This window comes from Triturus cristatus, chromosome 2_1, assembly GCF_964204655.1.
Source record: "Triturus cristatus chromosome 2_1, aTriCri1.1, whole genome shotgun sequence".
NCBI lineage: Eukaryota > Metazoa > Chordata > Amphibia > Caudata > Salamandridae > Triturus > Triturus cristatus.
The window spans coordinates 493,588,339-493,612,157 of NC_140581.1; the positions used below are offsets into that span (position 1 = coordinate 493,588,339).

Sequence of the window (23,819 nt, forward strand, 5' to 3'; positions counted from 1 at the left end):
TGGAGGATCTTCTGTCACAGCAGCAGGGGAGGGTTCTCCACTCAAACCGGTCAACATTCCGACTTCTTTCGTGGGGATTGAATGGCAACAGTTGACCGCTTTCGACCTTCCTGAAGTCTACAATGTCATTCTGGCAGCCAGACGTCCCTCTAGGAAGATGGTATATGTCTGCCGTTAGGGCAAGTTTGTGACATGGTGTGTAAAGAAAAAGGTTGACTCTCTTTTAAGCCCCCTTTCTCAGGTTCTCCTGTTTGTTCTTTTCCTTGCCCAGCAGGGCTCTGGGAACTCTTAAGGGATATATTTCTGCAAAATATGCTTTTCTATGGTGGCATGACCAACCTTCCCTTTTCCAATCCCCTACTGTGCATAGGTATTTGAGAGGTTTACATGTTTCTTCTTTCTCCCTTCATTATGCCTCAGTGTGACCTTAATTTGGTCTTAACGTTGCTGATGTGCGCTCCGTTTGACCCCTTACATAACTGTCCGCCGAGGCTCCTTACCATCAAGACGGCCTTCCTTCCTGGTGGCCACAACATCTGCCCGTCATCCAAGCCTCCTTACCTGAACAACTACCCAGACAAACTGGTGCTTTGCACAAGGGCTTCGTTTCTTCCAAAAGTTGTCCCTCCATTTCATGTAGACCAAACCATCACTCTGATAACTTTTTACACTCTGCCTCATCCCTCCAAGAAAGGGAAGAGATCACCGTCTGGACCCTGAAAGAGTGCAGTCGTTTTACTTTGACCGCACACAAGTGTTCTGGGTAGACTACCAACTCTTCATGAGTTAGCTTGCAGAGATCCAGTCCTGGACATTTGCCAGGCAGCAATGTGAGCTTTCCTGCACAAGTTTAACAAACACTACTGTCTGGACAGTCAAGTCCTTAGGGATGGGCATTTTGCCCATTCGGTCCTGTAGGACTGCCTCGTGTGAAATTGGTACAAAGACCCACCTCTGGGTAGGTATTGATTGGGTATCTATTCCAAGGTATGGAACCTAAAGCTAGAAGTCTATCAGTTGAGCAGGTTACTTACCTTCGGTAACACCTTATCTGGTAGAGACTATCTAGCCACAGATTCCTACCGACACACCCATCCTCCCCGCTTTGAACGAATTTCTAAGGACAGAGCTTTCCCCTTTCAGGGCCCTAGTTTTCCACACCAGTGGTCAGTGAAAAGTAACCGACTTCAGCTCACCTGTGTGGTGCCTATATAGGCAACAAAAACAATTTCCAGCAAGGACAACGCCATGTAGAGCCAAACCACGCCACCTATCAGAGCGCAAGGGTTCGGCTCAAAAAATAATTCCTGATCCAGTCTGTTGTCCAGGGTATAATTCTAAGGTAAGGAATCTGCAGCTAGATGGTCTCTCTACCAGAAAAGGCGTTACCGAAGGTGAGTAACTTGTTCACTTCTTCTCTGAAAAATGCCTCCCTGTAATAACGGAGGGTTAAAACGCCACGCTGTCAACTCGAGACGTACAGGAGCACATTACATACTTTGGATCTGGGGACATACCCTATATGGAAACTAGTAGTTCCACCATGCCCCGCTGCCCTAGAATGATGTGCAGGAGCACGTGATCAGATTGAACCGCGGGACACATCCCAAACATGGCAGCCACCACAGATAAAATAAAGCTTGCTCCTTCCTTGCACTGTCACATAGTTCGGCTGACTACAGGGGCCAGGTAGGATGATTGAGGGTATATCTCCTTGCCCAAGTAAGGGACCTAAAAGTTTATTTTTAATCTGGGGAGTCTTTTTTTTCCAATTTTCCAAGAGCAGCACTGCGAGCACTTCACTTCCCTACCCTTAGTAACTATTAGATGGATGTTGCTTTCGTATTAAATATATAAACCCAAGCAGACCACGCAACAATAATAATTTATTATGTTACTTTGCCTTTTTTCAATACTATATTTTTCCTACAATGTGCGACTACAGGAGTCGCCACCACTGATCAGACGAGGAAGTGCTGTGATAACCCTAAGATAGGCCTTGAGCCAACATTGTTATCGCTACCACTTGGGGAGATGGGTTTGAATACGATTTATTGGAAAGGTATAGATGCCTATAGATGGAAAATGTGTGATAGCAAGGCATAACTCTTCGCCTTTTGTGTGCTACAACTCCACTCCCAGGATACCTTGATGTAAATGGAAATGTTTTCATAATTTAAAAGTGTGAATTTATATTTAAAATTATTACTACAATGGTTGCTAATCCTATAATATCAGACAAAAGGCAAAGCTTGATGACTAGCTATCACATATTTTCCATCTCTAGGCATTCATACCTTGTAAAAAAAAATCATGTTAAAACCCATCCCCCGACTGGTACCAATAGGCTAAATTTGGGGTCCTGCCTCATGGTAAGGTAGTCTAAAGAGCATTGTAAGGATGCATGGATTGCCACACTAGTGTTTTTGCACTCTGCCTCGCATGTTGTGTATTTGTCTGTTTTGCAATGTCACGTGTGTCACAAGAATGTATATGTTTTTATGGTTGCCACCAAATCGGAAGAAGTCCAGGGGACATGACTAGTTATCCTCACAGTTTTTGTCTCTACCCTAGGTAAAATACCGGAGGAAAAGAAAGTAGGTCCTCTGCGTTATTTCCCATTACAAATTAGCACAGAGATGGGATCCTTCTATCGCTCTGATGAATATCCAAAACCTTGTTTGGCTAAAAGGTGGAAGAAACATGTGGGAAAAACAGGGGAACGCAAAGGTCATTATACCTATTAACATCCTCTGAATATATTTTGTAGTATTTTTAATCATACCGAAGGTACCACCTAATGAAGGCAGTCTTTGTGATTTACCTTCAGGTATTTTTAACATGTTTAAACTGGACCCGTGGAACGTTATCCAGGCAAAGTATATTTTAAGAACTCCATCAAACTCTTGAGGTTGAGCCCCCGCTGGTAGTACTATCTTACCATGATGGGATGTGGGGGCCGATCAAAAATGCTACATTACGTGGGTGAGACCAACTTATACAATATCTTAAATGCTCCGAGTTAGGGAGTGGCTAAGAATGCATACATGGCAGCTGCACTTTGTTAGAGCTCTGACGCACCACGCCAGCCATATGGGTAAGCCACCTGCTCCCCGGGGCTCTTCAGCCCAGTTGAGCACATATTGGTGGCGCTCACTTTGGTCCCCTTGAGAGCGCTCCATGTGTCCCCAGCCTGCAGCTGCCCACGTTGGAGAGTCCTGGAGCCCTCGCTGCGGCCGACGGCTTCCCGGGCTACGAGCTGCAGAGCTCCAGACACACCCATGATTCTCCGCAGACAGGACTGCTGGTGACTTTGGGGGTACCCACTGGGGGACATTGTTGGAGGGGGGCTTCTGGATTTCCCCTTTGGTGACCGCTGAGCCACACGCCTTTACCATGGTCGGAGGTCTCCCAGACTGCCAGATCTCGTGATGGTGACCGCACCTGTGGGAGACTGCGGTTGCATCTGTTTGAGGCCCAGGGGTGTGGGATTTAATAAAATATCTACTTGTCCATGGGGCAGGTTACTTCATAAGTCTACTTGTCCTGTAACAAAATCCACTTGTCCCTTTTGTGCCATGTAATGTGGTGACAAATTATGGCAGCAATACCCTTATATAAGAGCTCCGAAATAGCCTCTCTGAATATGCCAGGGCTCCTTCCATAGCAGGGTATAAATACTAGCAATTCCCTTATGTTGCCACGTTTCTGCAGATCTACATACTGGCGCTGAAGTTATGCAACAGTTTCAGGATTGGAATGCCCTTTTGAGTCTGTGCAAACCTACTAACTTGCATGTTTTAAGGTTTTCACCAACTCTTCTCTAATCTTTTCCCATACTGAGAAAGGTTGGATATTTACTCCTGACAATGGCAGACATAAAACTTATTCCTGGGTTGGGAAAAAAGTGGTTGGAGGGGAAGTAAACTTGCAAACGCTCGGATTTTCGCATGAGCAAATCTACACATGCACACTTGCTCATGCTAAAATGCAGTTCACAAATATTTCCTAGGAGTACTATTTCTTGGCCTACTTCTGTAAAGTCTTGTGAATTCAGGAAAGTCGTATATCTGCACTTAATGCAAGGACATAAGTGCACTTTTGAGACTTTACTTAATAATTGGCCCCCTAATTAGGTCTGGCGTTAACCATGACATGTTGTGTTTATTAAAATGTCTCTCTCTGTAAGTTGGCTAGCTTCACTGTGAATGACAGCATTCTGTTCTTTCACAAAGAGCAAAATTGACACACAGTTGGTTTGTTCAGTGCCAGGAACGACTGTGGCATTGTGTGCTTTTTGAGACCGAAACAATTTTTGCTTTTGCCAATGTTTGTTATAATGATGAGGGCCCAGCAGCACCCACACCTATAACGTTTTACAAAAAACATGCAAAAACAAGTCACGCATTGATAAAACCAAAAGACTGACCAAAAATTTCAGACCAATTGGCTTTAACAATGCTGGATTCTTTTTATGTTTCCCATAATCTTATTAAAACTGGTTACAGTGATGTTCCATTGTGAATATTTTTGTGAAATACTAGCATGCATCAACACATTTTACTAAATGATGATGCAGAAAAACACTACCTAAAATGTTAGTTGTTTAGCTAAATGTTTTTGCTTTTTTTGTGAACATTTTATCTTGAAAGCTAAGAATAATTAATCTTGCTTAGCGTCTCCATATATTTGCATCTAATCAGAGAGCATTCTGGGAGCAGTATGCATAGCCTCATAGTGCTAAACAATGAAAGCGTGTGCACCCATTTTTATACTTTAGCCACTGTCAGTAGCAGTCCGAGCTTACAACACGTACTTAGATCGCTCACCCTAATAATAAAGGTTTTGCATTTATGAACCATAAATACAAGTTTGAACAGTGTTAAAACATGGAAACAAATATTACCTTAACTGCAGGCAATGCTTTCCCTGATCCATCATGTGGGACAATAAACTGGCAGACAAAGGGTTTGTGATGTAGGAGGTTGGACCTACTTGTCCCAAGGACAAAATACACATGGAATCTTGTTGCCCTTGACCCCAAACAGTATGCGTCGGGCTATAGGAATTCCACATCCCTGTGTATGTATGTATTATATATATATATAATTCACTGAAAAAACCATAGGTTTCACACATGTTATAGTTAGCTGGAAATTTTACTGATAAAAAACCAATGAAATTCCCCCGTTATAGTTACTGTAGGCAACTATAACTCACGCGACCGCAATCCTCTGCTGATGCTAATACTGTATTTAGACACTTATTTGCCCATGTCTTCTTCCATTAAATTTTAGCTATACATATATTACAAATATTTTTTTTTCATAAAGACACATATGTCATCAGCAGAGGATTACGGTCGCGTGAGTTATAGTTGCCTACAGTAACTATAACGGGGGAATTTCATTGGTTTTTTATCAGTAAAATTTCCAGCTAACTATAACATGTGTGAAACCTATGGTTTTTTCAGTGAATTTGTATGGTTTTTTAAATGCTAAGTTACTTTACGCCATTTGTGGCGTGCGCGCCCACTTAACGCAGTTCGTTCCATGCGCGCACGGTGCGCTTCGCGCACCGTGCGCGCACAGTGAGCACGCGGTGCGCTTCGCGCACCGCGTGCCCACATTACGCTAGATGGGCCATGAACGCACGATGCGCTTCGCGCACCGTGCGCACATGGAGGACATATGATGAGCAAACTCTTAAATCTGCTTTTCATTTATTTTTTTTTATTTTTTTTACCGTACGCTTACCGTAAGCTTACGGTACGCGTACCCCGTGATTTTTTTTAAAATCAATAAATGTTTTTTTTGTACTTTTCTGTCCTTCTTTGACCCCCTTACAAATGTTAGGGGGTCTGTAACTCTCCTCATTGCCCCATTTCCTTGTTTTCTCTGTTTTTTTTCTGAGTGAAACACACAAAATGGCGGCCGCCGCTTCCTGGTTTCAGCCGATTCGAATGTTTACTAAGATCTAAGAGCCAATCAGAATCGCGCTCGCGCACGCCATGTTTCTTCCGTACGCTTACCGTAAGCTTACCGTACGCGTACCCCGTGATTTTTTTTAAAAATCAATAAATGTTTGTTTTGTACTTTACAGTCCTTCTTTGACCCCCTCACAAATGTAAGGGGGTCTGTAACTCTCCTCATTGCCCCCTTTTCTTGTTTTCACTCTTTTTTTTTCAGAGTGAAACACAGAAAATGGCGGCCGCCGCTTCCTGGTTTCGGCCGATTCGAATGTTTACTAAGATCTAAGAGCCAATCCGAATCGCGCTCGCGCACGCCACCGTACGCTTACCGTAAGCGTACGGTAAGCGTACCATAAGCGGGCTCAGATATATATATTGATTTAAAGGCTATTTTCTCAGAATCTACTGAACAGATTTACACCAAACCTACAAAAGGCACTTCCTTGACCTAGGGACTACCTCTCTGCCAAATTTTGAGTAATTCTGTTCAGCCGTTCGGGCTGTAGCTCGTTCTAAAGGTCCTATGGAAAAATGCATGGGAAAAACGCGTTTTGGGACCCCCCTTTTATCTCAGCCCCCGCTTGACGGATCCCCCCGAGACTTTCAGGGTAGGAGCGGAGCGTAGCGCCCCACCTATTTTGAGAAATTCGCGAGGATTCGTCGACCGGCGCCAAAGTTATTCAAAATAGAATGTTGAGGTTTTCCTATGGAAACGTGGTCCTAACTATAACTACCTACTGGCGACCGCCAGTAGGTAATATATATATATATAACCTACTGGCGGTCGCCAGTAGGTAGTTATAGTTAGGACCTATTATCCATAGGAAAATCGTAACATTCTTTTCCCAATAACTTTGGCGTCGGTTGACGAATCTTTGCGAACTTTTCAAAACTCGTGGGACGCTCCGGACTGCTCCTATCTTAAAAGTTTCGGGGTGATTCGGCAAGCGGGGGCCGAGAAAAAAGGGGGGTCCCAAAACATGTTTTCTCCATGTTAATTCCCATAGGAAATTTTAGACACTGCTACAGCCCGAACTGCTGAACGGAATTGCACCAAATTTGGTGAAAAGGTAGCCCTTGGTTCAGAAAGATCCCTTTTTGTTAAATGGTTTAAATCCGTTCAGTAGTTCATGAGAAATTAGAAAAAGAAAAAGTTTAAATATCTGGGTGGAGCCTAACATCTCATCGTGAGATCTGATTGGCTGTCAGCACTTCATCCTGGAATTGCTGGCAGCCATCTTGGGACCAATATACATGATAGTACCCCATTGAAATGCATTGTACTGAATCGTAGATTTTGAGGGTTACCAAAAGGAGAACTATAAAGGGTGAAGACAGACTTTAGTTACATTATAATTCATTTGTTGATGGTGCCATACTAATTTCAGGAATTGTGGTGTGTTCTAAGGTTATTTTACCCTGTGAAAAACCTTCTGCTGGGATATCATGAATCATGTTTGAGAGAAAACTGAAGCTAAAATGAGAGCATATTTTCTGTAAATTCACATTATCTTTCTCAGTCATGTGAGAATGAAGTCTGTCATTCTCAGTAAATCATGTACATCCAACAAGGGCAGAGACTGTCAGTTGATTCCTTTGTGTTCTACTGCAGCTTCCCAGAGTGTTCTAAAGAACAACTAGAGCGCTAACAGCCTTACTTATGACAAAATTATGGCACACCTGAAGCCATCTTGATTGGAATAAACAGGTAACACTTAAAACATTTAATTTAAAAAGGAACAAAATGATAGGGTTCATTATGGTTAGTGCTGCAGAAAAGAAAATTTAGGGCACCTTTTAAGTGAGATCTCAAATCCTCTACTATTTCATTAGAAAATTCTGACATGCAGGCTGAAACAATCACTTTCAATACCAGCAGTAGACTTCCAGTTAACTCCCTGGTGAGCAGTAGCTTTACTACAGTGATCTAATGAACAACTAGAGTGCTAACATTCTGAATTTATGGCAAATGTGTGACACATCTGAATGCCTTCTTGATGGTATCAAAGTAAAAAACTGAAAGCATTTCCTACTGAGGAGACTGCAGTAAATGAGGAAATTAGGAAAATTCATAATAAATTAGTCTCCCAAGATGACCGCCAGAGAAAAAAAGAGCCCAAATGTAGCACAAATATCACCCAGATGTAGCCCACATATAGCCCAATGACAGAAGTGTGCAAAACATGTTTTATTTTTTGTTTTTCTGCAGTTTTATATAGTGCAGACTGGTCAGGTATTGGAACGTTACATCTTATTTGGACCCCTTATTGGGTATTTTGCACGAAGTACATGAGATTGATCTTGCGAAACACTGAACTTTACGATTCTGTTAACCTGAAGCTGCTCTGAACCGGGCTTTGTAACACCCGTTTTTACCTACTGGTTTTAATTAATTCTCACTGTATTGTATTAGGAAAGAGGATTTACTGTTTTTATGTACACTTTCATGATCTATGTTTCTAAATCAGATTGAATAAAGTTTAATGAATTCTATGGCAGAACGGAGGCAAAGATTATGCATATCTTTCCTCACTTTATTTTCATAGCAGTTCAAAGAAAACATAACACAACAATCATTAAACAAAAGACTACACAACCCATGAACCATTAGGGGGGTAGTCTCCAAGGCAGCTATAGTCCAATGATATCACAGTCCATCGTATATAATATTGTGACGTACCTTCCGCTTCCTCTTTCTTCACTGCTCGTCAGTTAAGTGCATTCCTTACATTCTTGGCTTAATCTGACGTTGTTGCTGTTTGTATAGCGGTTTCTTCTGCAAGTTATTAACATTATTGCCTTGATATTGTTTCATATTCCCTGCGCAGCAGGCTCTTGCCCAAAAGCGTTCTCCCCCTCGTAGTTTCTCCCGCTGTGCGTGCGATGAGATCCTGTCAGGCGCGTCTGGTCCGAGCGAGGAAGCTCCGTCGAGCGCTCCCGCTGATCTTTGCGCGCGTTTGGGAATCCGATCACTCCTTTAGTGTCCGCTTGATTCCCGACCAACCCTCGCCTAATTTTGACACCGCAACGCAGTGATTTCCCCACACAGCCATGTTAGTGACCAGCGCCACCTGGTGGTGGTAATTGGTATTGCGCCTTAGTCTATCCTTATAACAGCTAAGGGGAAAGCCCAGCTGTTGGAGCACAGGCGAGGGGGCTGCCTTAAGAATATTAAGGGCATTTGTTCTGTGCTCACACCCTCTGCTATCATGTCTTCTCCAGAAGACCATTTTTACTCCTCCTACCAGGAAGTGGAGGAGGAATGGCCCCCCAACTTCTCCCTCCAGCAGTGGACCAAGCCCTCTCTCTGGCTATTTTTAGGGCGCTGGCTGCTCTTAGGGATCAGGTTGATAAGCTGGCGAAAAGCCTCCCTGGGGTGTTCAGTGACCCAGATCTGGTGGTGGTGGGGCCCAGTAGCTCCCAGATGGGGAATAAAAGAGCCGTTAAGCATAACGCGGGGCACTTGGAAGGATTTGATAAACTTGTGGAGACCTTACTCAAGAATGCGCGAACACTAAAACATGCACCCTGCCGGGAGGAGGAGGAGTCCGAAAAAACTTACGACGCTGTCACCACTATTGTAGACCCCGACGGCGGGTTTCCCTTAGAGAGAGAGGGTGTATCGGAGGACGATTTCTCCTCCGATGAGGATAAGGACTCGGGCGTCCCTGGCATCCAGAGTCCCACTCCTCTCAGTGCCGGGTTGGGGAAGGGGTCCACACGGACATGTTCGAGCCTACCCAAATTTACCATCCTAGGTCGGCGGAGTGGACCCCTGACACCAAAGTGGCAGAGTATGTGGTGGGGAAAATCCATCAACCCCTTGAAAGGGAGGTCAGGAATAGGATGAGGGGAGAATGTCCCAGGCCCTCACTGAAGGGGAAGGTGGCACACACGCCTGAAATTGATGAGAAACTATGTACCTTTTCTCTAAGTATATGAGGGATCCCAAGAAAGGAATTGATAGGTCTTGGATGTGGTAGGGCCCTTGACCCAAATTATTCAATTGGCGGAGCGTTCAAAAGAGTCAGGATCCCCTTTGTCCATGGATATTGTGGCTGGTTGGGCGCACTACCCTAAAACACTATCCCCTCCCACAACCCAAACACCACTGCACTACCCTAAAACACTACCCCCAGCACGACACCCTACACTACCCAAACACCACTGCACTACCCTAAACCCTAAATCTACCCCAGCACAACCCCCTACACTACACAAACACCACTGCACTGCCTTAAATCCTAAAACACTACCCCAGCACGACCCCTACACTACACAATCACCACTGCACTACCCTAAACCCTAAAACACTACCCCCTACACTACACAAACACCACTGCACTACCCTAAACCCTACCGCAGCACTACCCCCTACACTACCAAAACACCACTGCACTACCATAAACCCTAACACACTACGCCTATGACGTCATACGGTGTCGTGAGCGGAGCCGTGCTATTATGACATCGTCGTCGACGTGGGAGAGCTAGGAAAGAATTTCTGCGGAATGCTGGCGCAGGGGTTATTCACTCAAGTGTTCAGGCTAGGCCTTTGGGAGCAACTGTTTAGGTTACCACTCTAGAAACCGAAACCAGTGATCCGAGGGCAGAGGCCCTGCAGATGGCACACAAGTTTGGGAGCCCAGTCGTGTGCACCGGCGGGGCAGCGGAGTGACAAGCACCACTACCCACAGAAAAGGTAACAAAGGCACTGAATAACACAGGATCTTCTCTTTCTATCGGGCAGGAACAACAAGGTTAAAATGCCCTAGTTCCATAATGTAGAATTAGTGCTACAACGGTCGTCAAGAGGACCTGCGATGGATGCCGCTTCTGCCTTCCGGTACACTGGAGGCCGCAACTTGAATGGCATGGTGAGCAAAAAAACGATGGATTTAGGCCCAGATCTCTGTACTGGGGTGAATGCATGATATTGTTCTGCATTCTGTCCATCAACAGTTGTTTTTGCATTTGTCACCCCGAGTGGGACGGGTATGCTCAGACGTGAGTCCCGTGTTCTCCATGCTACTGGAATCAAGCTATCCTGGCTGAAGAGGGGTGAAGCCCCGAAACCGGTCCTAGAATGCTTGTTTCCAGTCCAGGGAGGACCTGGCTTGGCAGTTCGGGCTGGACTGTTCCCATGAGGCACAGGGTCAAGAGCAAAAAAACAATGGATTTAGGCCCAGATCTCTGTACTGGGGTGAATGTATAACATTGTTCTGCATTCTGTCCATCAGCTGTTGTTTTTGCATTTATCCTGTGGCAAGGCACTTTGCCAGCATGCATCAAAGCAACAGGGATCTGTTGATGTTCTTTGGTCTGGACCATGTCCTTGTTAACATCAGAGGAGGGGCCAGAATCCAAAGGCTACGGAGACTTTAGTCGCATTTTATTATTGATTTGCAGACCAAAACCCCCAAAGGGCTTAACAGTGGGGAAGAATTGGTAGTGTATTTAGGGGATTAGCTGCTGTTTATTGGATTGACATATGTTTGTTCAAGATGTCTATATATAACATGATCGAATGTTGGACAGGCCACATGAAGGGCTTGCTCCCTCCCCGCACGACAGGGCCCAAACCCCGGACTCCCAGGTGTTACCCCCAAGGGCAACCCGCACCCCGTCTCCCAACGGAACTCCTGCCCCCGGACATCCATGTATCATGGGGCCGAACCACTACCGGCTCCCCCGGCCGGATCAGCCGCCATCTTGGACACTGCGCCACGAGGCCGCGTGCCTCAGCCCGACCCTAACCCTGGGCCTGGCCGGCCCCGACATCCCGGCACCACCATCCACCCAGGAGGTGAACGGACCACTTGGCAGGTCAATGGGAGAAAGGAGCGTCGAGGGCTCTCCCCCGCCAGGTGCCGATCACCCTCCAGCTCCCCCAGGCGCTGGCTCCACCCCCTGCTGGGCGTCTGGACTCCCTCATCCCGGACCCCCCGACCTCCAAGTGCGAGGGTCCGGACATCAAAGGGCGCCAGACCTATAACTAGGGCAGCTCCAGAGCAGGAAGGCAGTTGTATCCTGGAGTCGAGAGACACCGAGAGAACTCAGCCTTGATGGACTACTGGCGCTGCCGTAGCCCTGCCTTGTGAACTATCGTCCTGCCTGCTGGCGCTGCCGCGGCCTTCTGCAACATCCATCCTCGTCGGGTCCTGCTGGCGCTGCCGCGGACCGTTGTAACGACCACCTTCATCGGGACCTGCTGGCGCTGCCGCGGACCGTGTAACGACCATCTTCACCGGGACCTGCTGGCGCTGCCGCGGACCGTGTAACGACCATCTTCACCGGGACCTGCTGGCGCTGCCGCGGCCCGTCCAAGCTAGAACACCGAGCTCGAGGATTGTGAGCTATCCACCATACCATCTCAGCTACCAGACTGGTAACCAGACTGTCCCGCTACCCCCTTTCCCCAAACCAAGAGACTCGAATCGAGGGGACCCCTGAGTCCAGATCTCCTTGTACCATTTCATCGTACCTTAAGAAATCACCTATAAAGAACGCTAAATCTTATCCTTGTGTGGTGTATATCTGTGGGGGGGGAAGTTATTCATCTGTACGATCGCTGGAGACGGCTCTCCCCGGAGACCTCTCCCCTTGTCCTCGGCCGACCCTCCCGGTCCGTCTAACATTGGTGGCCAGCGGCGCGATCCGAATCAACGTGTAATCGTACAGAGAGTAGCTCACCCCACAACAAAACCACGATGTCAACCAAAGAGAGCGGTTCCACCGAGAAATTCCAGATGGATAAATTGGAAGAGTATAGCCATCGCGAACTTAAACAATTCTGCATGGAACTAGGCATTGCTACCACCGGCCTGAGTACCAAAGACGATTTGAAGCACGCCCTTCAGTCGTGGGCGGAAACCGGGGTCACCGGATCCCCCGACCAAAACGGTGTAGCACCAGAGGGGAACGCCACAGCTCCCGAGGAGCGAGGAACGGGCCTCTCGCAGGAAGAGATCCAAGAAAGAGAAAGAACCAGATTACATGAGTTGGAAATGGCACGACTCAAGATGGACGGTGAACTAAAGTTAGCCGAGCAAAAACTAAATCTAGAACACCTGCGGCTCCGAGAAGAACGGGAAGAAAAACAGAGGCAGAGAGAGCTCGAAGAAAAAAGACTAACATTCGAACACGAGCGCAAACTGGCGGAAATAGAACTTCGGAAACAGAATAAAGAACCGGGGGTGCCTGAGCGACCGCACACCCCGGGAGCAACCGAGAAGAAAGTCCACATCCCCAAGGATGTTGTCCGAGAATATGTCCGAGAGGACGACATACAACAGTGGTTCAAAGCCTACGAGATCGCCATGACTTCCCACCGGATCGATCGGAGTGACTGGGGAGCCGGCCTATGGGGGAGGTTCGTCAACGAAGGCCGCGATGCCCTACTGCAGCTCCCAGATCATCAGATGTCATCCTATGACCACATGAAGGCTGCCCTCCTCACCAGATATGGGCTCACACCCGAAATGTACCGCCAGAGGTTCCGAGACTGCACCCGGATCCCGGGTACAACTTGGGTGGAATACGTCAACTATTTCAGCCGAGCCTTCGAGGGTTGGATCAAGGGAAGTCACGTAACGACCTACGAGCAACTCTTTAATCTTATGGTGTGGGAGCACCTGTCTAACAACTGCTTCGTCGAGCTCAGGCAGCACCTCCTCGACAGTAAATTGACTGACCCACGGCAACTCGCCGCCGAAGCTGACCGGTGGGAAAGCACCCGAGTGGGCCGGAGAGGGCCACACGAGCAAAACCGAAACAACCAAGGTCAGCACCGTCCCCGAGGAGGAGGAGGAGGCCAGGGGCGAGGGAGAGACACCATCCCGGCCACTCCCGCGGCCAGCACCCCGCCCCCGGCCGGCCGGGGCAACCCCCCGATGCGCCCGGGGTTCCGAGCCAACGTCACGTGTCACCGATGTCAGCGAGTCGGCCACTACGCCAATGACCCGAGCTGCCCGCAGAACCAAACGCCAAAGCCCCGCCAGGTAGCTGCTGCCGCCCTGGGGGGAGAACAAATCTCCGAGGAACAGGAAGAATATGAGCAGGCACAACAAGAGTGGGAACCGGCCGCCATGGTTCTAGCGTGCCTAGGGGGAAAAGACATGGTCCCGCGGGCTCCCCTACCCGCCAACACCCGGAAATATGGCCAGTGGGTGAACATTAATGGGCGCCGGGCCGAAGCCCTACGTGACACAGGGGCCAGTGTGACGGCCGTCCGCTGTCACCTGGTGAAACCAGAGCAGATCCTGCCGAACATTCTCTGCCCCGTCCGCTCAGCCGACAATTCCGAAAGTCTGTGTTGGATGGCCTGCGTCCCCTTCGAATGGGGAGGGGTCTCCGGCATGTTGAAGGTGACGGTCCGGGATGATGCCCCCGTGGACTGTCTCCTGGGGAATGACCTTGAGAGTTCCCCGTGGGCCGCCGTCGAAAGAAGAGAGCACCTGGGGATGCTGGGCCTCCCGGACTGGGCCTGCGTAACCACCCGGTCCATGGCCGCCCATGCCGTCCCCCGACCAGAAGAACCAGAATGGCCAGCACCTCCTCCCCCGGGCGCTCCAGTAGAGGACAACGACTATACCGACCCCCCAGAGCCAACGCCCGAAGGGGTCGCCCAGCCCCAGGACCTCCCGGCCTGGCTCAGTGGCGTCAAGAAGGGGGGCCCACCCAGGAACAGTTCCGCCAGGAACAGAAGACCTGCCCCTCCCTCGAGGGACTCCGCCAGCAAGCCAGCGCCCAGAGCGCAGGGGACTCCTCCGGAACCCATTGGGTCTATTGGGATAACGACCTGCTATACAGTGAACAAAGAATCGCGGAGTTAGGGGCCAGTCGAGTGCTGGTGGTGCCCCTCCGTTTCAGAGACTTCCTACTAACTTTGGCCCATGATGTTCCCCTGGCTGGACACCTGGGCCAGGACAAAACCTACAGTCGCCTGGTGACCCACTTTTTCTGGCCGAAGATGCGGAACGACGTCCTCAACCACTGCCGGTCCTGCCCCACGTGCCAGGCCAGCGGGAAGAGCGGCCGTAAGCTCAAAGCCCCTCTGCAACCCTTCCCAGTGGTCACCACCCCGTTCGAGAGGGTAGGAATAGACATTGTGGGGCCCCTGGACCCCCGCACAGCACAAGGACATCGGTTCATCCTGGTACTGGTGGACCACGCCACCCGCTACCCCGAGGCTGTGCCCCTGCGAACTGTAACAGCTCCGGTGGTCGGCCGGGCCCTAATGGGGATCTTCTCCCGGGTGGGCTTCCCCCGAGAAGTCGTCAGCGACCGAGGCACAAACTTTATCTCGAAATATATGAAGTCCCTCTGGCAACAGTGCGGGGTCACCTACCGGTTCACGACCCCCTATCACCCTCAAGGGAACGGACTAGTTGAGCGATTCAACCGCACACTCAAGGGAATGATTGGGGGATTGGAGGAGCCCCTCCGTCGCCAGTGGGATGTACTACTCCCGTGCCTCCTCTTCGCCTATCGAGAAGTTCCCCAGAAGTCCCTCGGCTTTAGCCCTTTCGAACTCCTGTATGGGCACCCTGTGCGAGGGCCCCTCAGCCTAGTCAAAGAAGGTTGGGAGATGGCCCCCCTAAAGACCCCTCCAGACGTCTTCAAGTACCTCCTGGCACTACGCAGTCAGACCCGGCGCTTCAGGGAAATGGCAAAAGCGAACCTCGAGGCCAGTCAGGAGGACATGAAAAAATGGTACGATCAGAATGCCTCCTCCGTCGAATTCGAACCTGGTCAACAAGTGTGGGTGATGTCCCCCACCAAACCATGTGCCTTGCAAGATAAGTGGACGGGGCCCTTCAAAGTGGTCGAACGCAAGAGCCCCGTCACCTACCTCATCGACATGGAGTCCCCCCGAAACCCCCTCCGGGTCCTCCACACCAACAGACTCAAACCCCACTTTGTGCGCTCGGAACTCAGCCTCCTGATGGCTACAGACAGTGGGGCGGAAGAAGACTCCGAGCCCCTCCCTGATCTCCTGAAGACCCAGGAGAACGACGGTTCCGTGGACGGGGTCCGGCTCTCCGATACCCTCACCCCAGAGCAACGCCAGGGCTGCCGGGACCTCCTGCTGCAGTTTGCTACACTGTTTTCCCTCACCCCAGGGATCACCCCTTGGTGCTTGCACGACGTGAACACCGGGGACAGTCCCCCTATCTGACACCGGGCCTACCGCGTGCCAGATCGGGTGCGGGCCTGCATCCAAGAGGAAGTATCCAAGATGCTCACGCGCGGGGTCATCGAGCCCTCGGACAGCCCCTGGGCCAGCCCGGTCGTGCTGGTCCCCAAAGTCGCTGCCCCCGGAACCACTCCTGAACTCCGATTCTGCGTCGACTATCGGGGCTTGAACGCTGTCACCCGGACCGACGCTCATCCTATCCCCCGAGCGGATGAATTGATCGACCGCCTGGGGGCCGCCCGCTACCTCAGCATCTTCGACCTGACAGCGGGCTACTGGCAGATCGGTCTCACACCCCGGGCCCAGGAACGGTTCGCCTTTTCTACCCCCGATGGCCACTACCACTTCAAGGTCATGCCCTTCGGCATGAAGAATGCCCCAGCTACTTTTCAACGTCTAGTGAACCAGGTCTTGGCGGGGCTCGAAGAGTTCAGCGCCGCCTACCTGGATGATATCGCCGTGTACAGCCGCCACTGGTCCGACCACCTCCACCACCTCCAAGAGGTCCTGCAGGCCCTCCAGCGGGCCGGCCTCACGATTAAGGCCGGCAAGTGCCAAATTGGTCAAGGGTCCGTGACCTACCTCGGACACCAGGTGGGAAGCGGTCTGGTGGCCCCTCTGCAACTCAAAATTGCTGCCATCCAGTCCTGGCAACCCCCCGTCACGCAGACCGAGGTCCGAGCCTTCTTGGGACTCACCGGCTACTACCGGCGGTTCGTGAGGGACTATGGCAGCATTGTGGGGCCCCTCACGGGTCTCACGTCCAAAAACCACCCGAAGAAGATTAACTGGACCCCCGACTGTCAAGCGGCCTTCGAGAAGCTGAAGGCCGCCCTGTGCACCGCCCCTGTGCTCCAGGCCCCCGATTACAGTCGGGAATTCATTGTACAAACGGACGCCTCCGACCACGGCATCGGGGCGGTTCTTTCCCAGCTGAACCCCGAGGGTCTTGACCAGCCGGTGGCCTTCATCAGCAGACGCCTCCTGGCCCGAGAACAGCGCTGGAGCACAATCGAGAGGGAGGCCTTCGCAGTGGTGTGGGCCCTCAAAAAGCTCCGGCCCTATCTCTTCGGTACCCACTTCCGGGTGCAAACCGATCATCGACCCCTGCAGTGGCTAATGCAGATGCGGGGGGAAAACCCAAAACTATTGCGCTGGTCCATCTCCCTGCAGGGAATTGACTTCACTGTGGAACATCGACCGGGCCAAGACCACGCCAACGCAGATGGCCTGTCACGCTTTTTCCGCCTCGACGAGGAGAGTCCCCAAGAGGATGGGTGACTCTCCCCGCCTTCAGCTGGGGGGGGGACGCATGTTGGACAGGCCACATGAAGGGCTTGCTCCCTCCCCGCACGACAGGGCCCAAACCCCGGACTCCCAGGTGTACCCCCAAGGGCAACCCGCACCCCGTCTCCCAACGGAACTCCTGCCCCCGGACATCCATGTATCATGGGGCCGAACCACTACCGGCTCCCCCGGCCGGATCAGCCGCCATCTTGGACACTGCGCCACGAGGCCGCGTGGCCTCAGCCCGACCCTAACCCTGGGCCTGGCCGGCCCCGACATCCCAGCACCACCATCCACCCAGGAGGTGAACGGACCACTTGGCAGGTCAATGGGAGAAAGGAGCGTCGAGGGCTCTCCCCCGCCAGGTGCCGATCACCCTCCAGCTCCCCCAGGCGCTGGCTCCACCCCCTGCTGGGCGTCTGGACTCCCTCATCCCGGACCCCCCGACCTCCAAGTGCGAGGGTCCGGACATCAAAGGGCACCAGACCTATAACTAGGGCAGCTCCAGAGCAGGAAGGCAGTTGTATCCTGGAGTCGAGAGACACCGAGAGAACTCAGCCTTGACGGACTACTGGCGCTGCCGTAGCCCTGCCTTGTGAACTATCGTCCTGCCTGCTGGCGCTGCCGCGGCCTTCTGCAACATCCATCCTCGTCGGGTCCTGCTGGCGCTGCCGCGGACCGTTGTAACGACCACCTTCATCGGGACCTGCTGGCGCTGCCGCGGACCGTGTAACGACCATCTTCACCGGGACCTGCTGGCGCTGCCGCGGACCGTGTAACGACCATCTTCACCGGAACCTGCTGGCGCTGCCGCGGCCCGTCCAAGCTAGAACACCGAGCTCGAGGATTGTGAGCTATCCACCATACCATCTCAGCTACCAGACTGGTAACCAGACTGTCCCGCTACCCCCTTTCCCCAAACCAAGAGACTCGAATCGAGGGGACCCCTGAGTCCAGACCTCCTTGTACCATTTCATCGTACCTTAAGAAATCACCTATAAAGAACGCTAAATCTTATCCTTGTGTGGTGTATATCTGTGGGGGGGAAGTTATTCATCTGTACGATCGCTGGAGACGGCTCTCCCCGGAGACCTCTCCCCTTGTCCTCGGCCGACCCTCCCGGTCCGTCTAACATCAAAGATGACTGATAATCTATTGTTTTGCTTGCAGGCATTATTGCGACCATTTTGCCGATACATGGCATTATCAATTTGGTTGGTTTTTATAACATGCGACTATATTGAGTTTATTTTTACCCATTTAGGCTATATGAAACAGGTAACCTGTCACAACATTATAAGATAAAGCCCATCATGGGCACTTGGCACGAGTTTGTTGTTGCTAAAGATAGAATAAAGTCTTCTTCGCAAATTGCCCCGCGAGTGCTGGCTTTTTATTCTGGCAAAAGGAACATTTGGAGCGTTAATTTGGACACGGATCGCCACCGTGTTGCCGGCACCCGCTCGCGAGTGCTTCGTATCTATGGTGACAGCAGAGCGAGAATATATATATTTTAAAAAGCAGACTTGCAAATTTTAAAATGTTCTGTCAATATGAAGGAATTTGAAATTGAAGGCTAAAAATTAAGTTAATATCCTCAGATTGATTTGTGGAAGCAATGTAAGTGTATTAAACAGATTATAGTATGGATGATGAGTAGTCTCAACTGAATTTAGAAAAGCTCTAACCTTGCCATTAAAACGAAAACTTTGATTCCTTAAAATATATTTAATCATCAAATATTTATTATCTGTGCATTTTTTTTTATTATTGTTTATCGCTGTATTTTAGGGGTATTGTTTTGAGGTTAACATCTTCCTAAACGCTCAGGCCAGGGTCCCCACTTTCAATATTAACTTGAGAGGTCCCCAGATTCCGATAATGATTCAGTGGAGTACCCTGTGTTCCAGTAAACATTTCTGGATGTACAATAAATAAAATATTACCTCAACAATATTGTGCATGTGAGGAAGTAGGCGATCCATTCGTACATCAAGCAGCATCACAAGTGCTCGACATACATTTTTACGAACTTCAGGTTCTTCATCAGCAGCCAAAGCAAACAGATTCTGTGTACATTAAAAATATAAAGAAAAATCGAGTGTCAGTAGCAGCAGAAGTCCGCATTTTTTTTTTTTTTTTTTAATATTCACAATACACACAAAAAGGAAACACTACATGACATTTAAATGTGCATTTCTTCTACACGCCCATACTTTTAGGTCTCGGCTACACACAGTTTTAGCTGCTCAGATAGCAAAATCTATTGTTTCTTACATATTACATATATTTATAATTGGCTTTTGGTCAGCCTCTTGCTAAAGATCGGATGGCTTTGTTCTCTATCTCACTTCTCGGTTCCTAATTTAATGGTGTTCCTTCTTATTCGTGTGTTTGTCGCACCAAGGAACATTTTAGTCTCATTACTTTTATTAAGTAACGCATCCTTCTGATGCCGACGTCAAACTTTGCTATGCAGTGCAGGGGATGGGGGAATTTCCTCTCTCTCCCTCTCTCTTTACTTTCTTGCCACGCACCGCACCATTGGCAGGCAGCCATCTTCAAATCGTCTGAATTTTCTAAGATGGCTGCCGACTACAATATATGCATTGCAGGAATCAGTGAATGGGTTTTATTTTTAGTCCAATTCAAGATGGAAGGCATCCGCATATGTGCACACACACACTGCAGACATCTCTGAACAAGCTTTTTTCTTTTTACTAAATAAAATGTACTTGTATAAACTACAGCTGAGGAATATTTTATGTTAATCTGAAAACATTATTGCTTGACGTCTTAAAAAATGAACAATTGTTTTAAATAAGTAGTGCTTTCTACTTGATCGAATCTTGAAAGGAGATCCCAATATCACATGTTAAACTCTAACTGGAGTCTATTATAGAAGAGTGCGGTTTTGGATTGGTTTTTAGATTTATACTTTCAATGAGACACACATTTAACATGTGACAGGGCAAGCAACTCAAAGACTGACAACACTTATTTCCTTTGCAGATCTAGCCATAAGCACTAAAAATGCAAATGTACAGTAAAGATCTTCCCGGCAGGTTTACTAATGCAGTGGCAATGATTGCTGTATTATTTAAAAGCATGCCAGCATGGACGCATTTATTGACCAATAAGACACACTCAAGAAGGAATATCTAAACATACGCAGTTTGAAACAATATATTCCTTTTTGATTGTCCCTTCAGTTCACTAATTAAATATTTAATTATGAGAGCATTTTTACTAATTTCAAACTGCAAATGGAAAAAAAGTTAATTTTCTTTTGTAACATTCTTTCTGGAGAATGCTCTACCCGCAGATTTAGAATATTCCAATGTACCAGATTAGATGTGCAACATTGTTTAGCAATGCTCCAGCGGGCCGTTAAGTGGAGCTATGTAATTCCACAGAGACTCAGTGTAGGAGAGTAGGGTCTGCTATCCTATGGTCACCCCAAATTTTTGCTTTTTGCTTCACTGGTTTTTGACATATTGAGGCTGTGGGCCTGCTAATCAGACCCCCAGCCTGCTGTTCTCTCTACTAAATTGACACTATGCACTCTAGGTGCATAACCCATTGGAATTGGATCACCCTGTGAGCCCCTGTACCAGTGTACACTAGGTACCCAGGGCATTGGTGTATCTAAGGCCTACCAGGGGCTGAAGCATGTATTATGCCACCCCTGGACTGGCCTAACAAATTTGACACAACTGGCTGATCACTCAGCTGGGGTAAGTTGGTGTATCCACCTCTTACTTAGGTGTAGTATACCTATACCTAACCTTAAATGGGACACATGTTAACCTATAAGTCACTCCTATGGCAGGCCTTAACAATCCTGAAGGCAGAGTGCTTGGTTCCATGTGAGGTGGTGCTCTGGCATGAGCTGAGCCTGTCTGCAGTGGTCGGAACAACTTCCTTCTACCGTTTCCAGATATCGTCATACCATATACTCTTAAGTGCATTATGAACCTCGCGGTTAAATGCTATCTTTGGTTTGGCTTTATCAAAACATGTCGAGTAAGGTGTCATACGAATTGGAATACTAACCCCTCGCCAGTTCTGGCGACGGGGTTAGCATTCCACCCTTCTAGAGGGACACGACATGTACAGAACCTGAAACCCGGGTAAAATCAGACATAGCCTCAGCTCCACAAAATGGACACTGCCACCACAGACACAAGTCTGCCCTCCTGCTGCTGGGAGTCCTTCCAGCTTGGGAGACGTGGACAAAGGGTTTCCTGCCAGGGGAGGTGCGAGCACCACCCGAGACAGGATTTTGTGTATTGGTCAGGTAGGGCTTGAAAAGATTCAGACATGCCTGAGGCTCACAAGGAGCCTCGGTGCATATGCCAGTTCAAACCGTTCCTGGGGCACACCAGCCCCGGACCTGGGGCGAGCTGGACAAAGGATTGGGGGTGTAACCACCCCCCTTCCTGGTCCCACTCTTAGGGAGGGACCTAGCAGGTAGTCCGGCCCCTGGAGAGAGAGGGTGCGAGGGGGGGGGGGAGAGAGAGGGCGCGAGGGGGGGGAGAGAGAGGGCGCTAGGGGGGGAAGAGAGAGAGGGCGCAAGGGGGGGAGAAGAGAGAGGGCGCGAGGGGGGGGAAGAGAGAGGGCGCGAGGGGGGGAAGAGAGAGGGCGCGAGGGGGGGAAGAGAGGGCGCGAGGGGGGGAAGAGAGGGCGCGAGGGGGGGGGGAGAGAGAGGGCGCGAGGGGGGGAGAGAGAGGGCGCGAGGGGGCGGGAGAGAGAGGGCGCGAGGGGGCGGGAGAGAGAGGGCGAGGGGGGGTGGGAGAGAGGGCGAGGGAGAGAGAGGGGGAGGGAGAGAGAGGGGGAGGGAGAGAGAGGGGGAGGGAGAGAGAGGGGGAGGGAGAGAGAGGGGGAGGGAGAGAGAGGGGGAGGGAGAGAGGGCGAGGGCGAGGGCGAGAGGGAGAGGGGGAGGGGGAGAGAGGGCGAGGGGAGGAGAGAGGGCGAGGGGAGGAGAGAGGGCGAGGGGAGATGAGAGGGCGAGGGGGAGATGAGAGGGCGAGGGGGAGATGAGAGGGCGAGGGGGAGAGGGCGAAGGGGCGAGGGGGGGGGGGAGAGAGAGAGGGCGAGAGAGAGAGGGCGAGGGGGAGGGAGAGAGGGCGAGGGGGAGGGAGAGAGGGCGAGGGGGAGGGAGAGAGGGCGAGGGGGGAGGGGGGAGGGAGAGAGGGCGAGGGGGGAGGGAGAGAGGGGGTGAGGGGGGAGGGAGAGAGAGGGCGAGGGGGAAGGGAGAGCGAGGGCGAAGGGAGAGCACGGGCACGAGAGCACGGGCACGAGAGCACGGGCACGAGAGCACGGGGGAAGAGCAGAAGAAGAGCACAGGGGGAAGAGCAGAAGAAGAGCACAGGGGGAGAGCACGGGCGCGAGAGCACGGGCACAAGGGGGGAGAGCACGGGTGTTGGACAGGCCACATGAAGGGCTTGCTCCCTCCCCGCATGACAGGGCCCGAGCCCCGGCCCTCCAGGTGTTACCCACAGCAGCAACCCGCACCCCGGCTCAAGACGGGATTCCTGCCCCCGAACATCTCTGTATCATGGGGCCGAACCACTACCGGCCCCCTCGCCCGGCCCGGCCTCCATCTTGGACACTGCACCACGAGGCCGCGTGGCCTCAGCTCGACCCTAACCCTGGGCCTGGCCAGGCCCCGACATCCCGGCACCACCATCCACCCAGGAGGTGAACGGACCACTTGGCAGGGAGAAAGAAGTGTCGATGGCTCTCCCCCGCCAGGTGCCGATCGCCCCCCAGCTCCCCCGGGCGCTGGCTCCACCCCCCTGCTGGGTGTCTGGACTCCCTCATCCCGGACCTCCCGACCTCCAAGTGTGAGGGTCCGGACATCAAAGGGCGCCAGACCTATAACTGGGGCAGCTCCAGAGCAGGAAGGCAGTTGTATCCTGGAGTCGAGAGACACCGAGAAGAACTCATCCTTGACGGACTACCGGCGCTGCCGTAGCCCTGCCTTGTGAACTATCGTCCTGCCTGCTGGCGCTGCCACGGCCTTCTGCAACCTCCATCCTCGTCGGGACCTGCTGGCGCTGCCGCGGACCGTTGTGACTACCACCTTCGTTGGGACCTGCTGGCGCTGCCGCGGCCCGTTGGAACTACCACCTTCGTTGGGACCTGCTGGCGCTGCCGCGGCCCGTTGGAACTACCACCTTCATCGGGACCTGCTGGCGCTGCCGCGGACCGTGTAACGACCACCTTCACCGGGACCTGCTGGCGCTGCCGCGGCCCGTCCAAGCCCGAACACCGAGCTCGAGGATTGTGAGCTATCCATCATCGCATCTACCAGATTGGTAACCAGACTGTCCCGCTACCCTCTTTCCCAAACCAAGA

General features: G+C 50.9%; 1 protein-coding gene across 1 annotated transcript in view; it reads right to left on the reverse strand.

Annotated features, from left to right (window-relative positions):
• Nucleotides 1-23,819, reverse strand: part of TNPO1 (transportin 1) — a 1,554,860-nt gene that overhangs the window by 958,022 nt on the left and 573,019 nt on the right. The window contains exon 7 of the mRNA XM_085632345.1: nucleotides 19,403-19,525. Coding sequence (XP_085488471.1) covers nucleotides 19,403-19,525 — 123 coding nt within the window. The remainder of the gene's footprint in view (nucleotides 1-19,402; nucleotides 19,526-23,819) is intronic.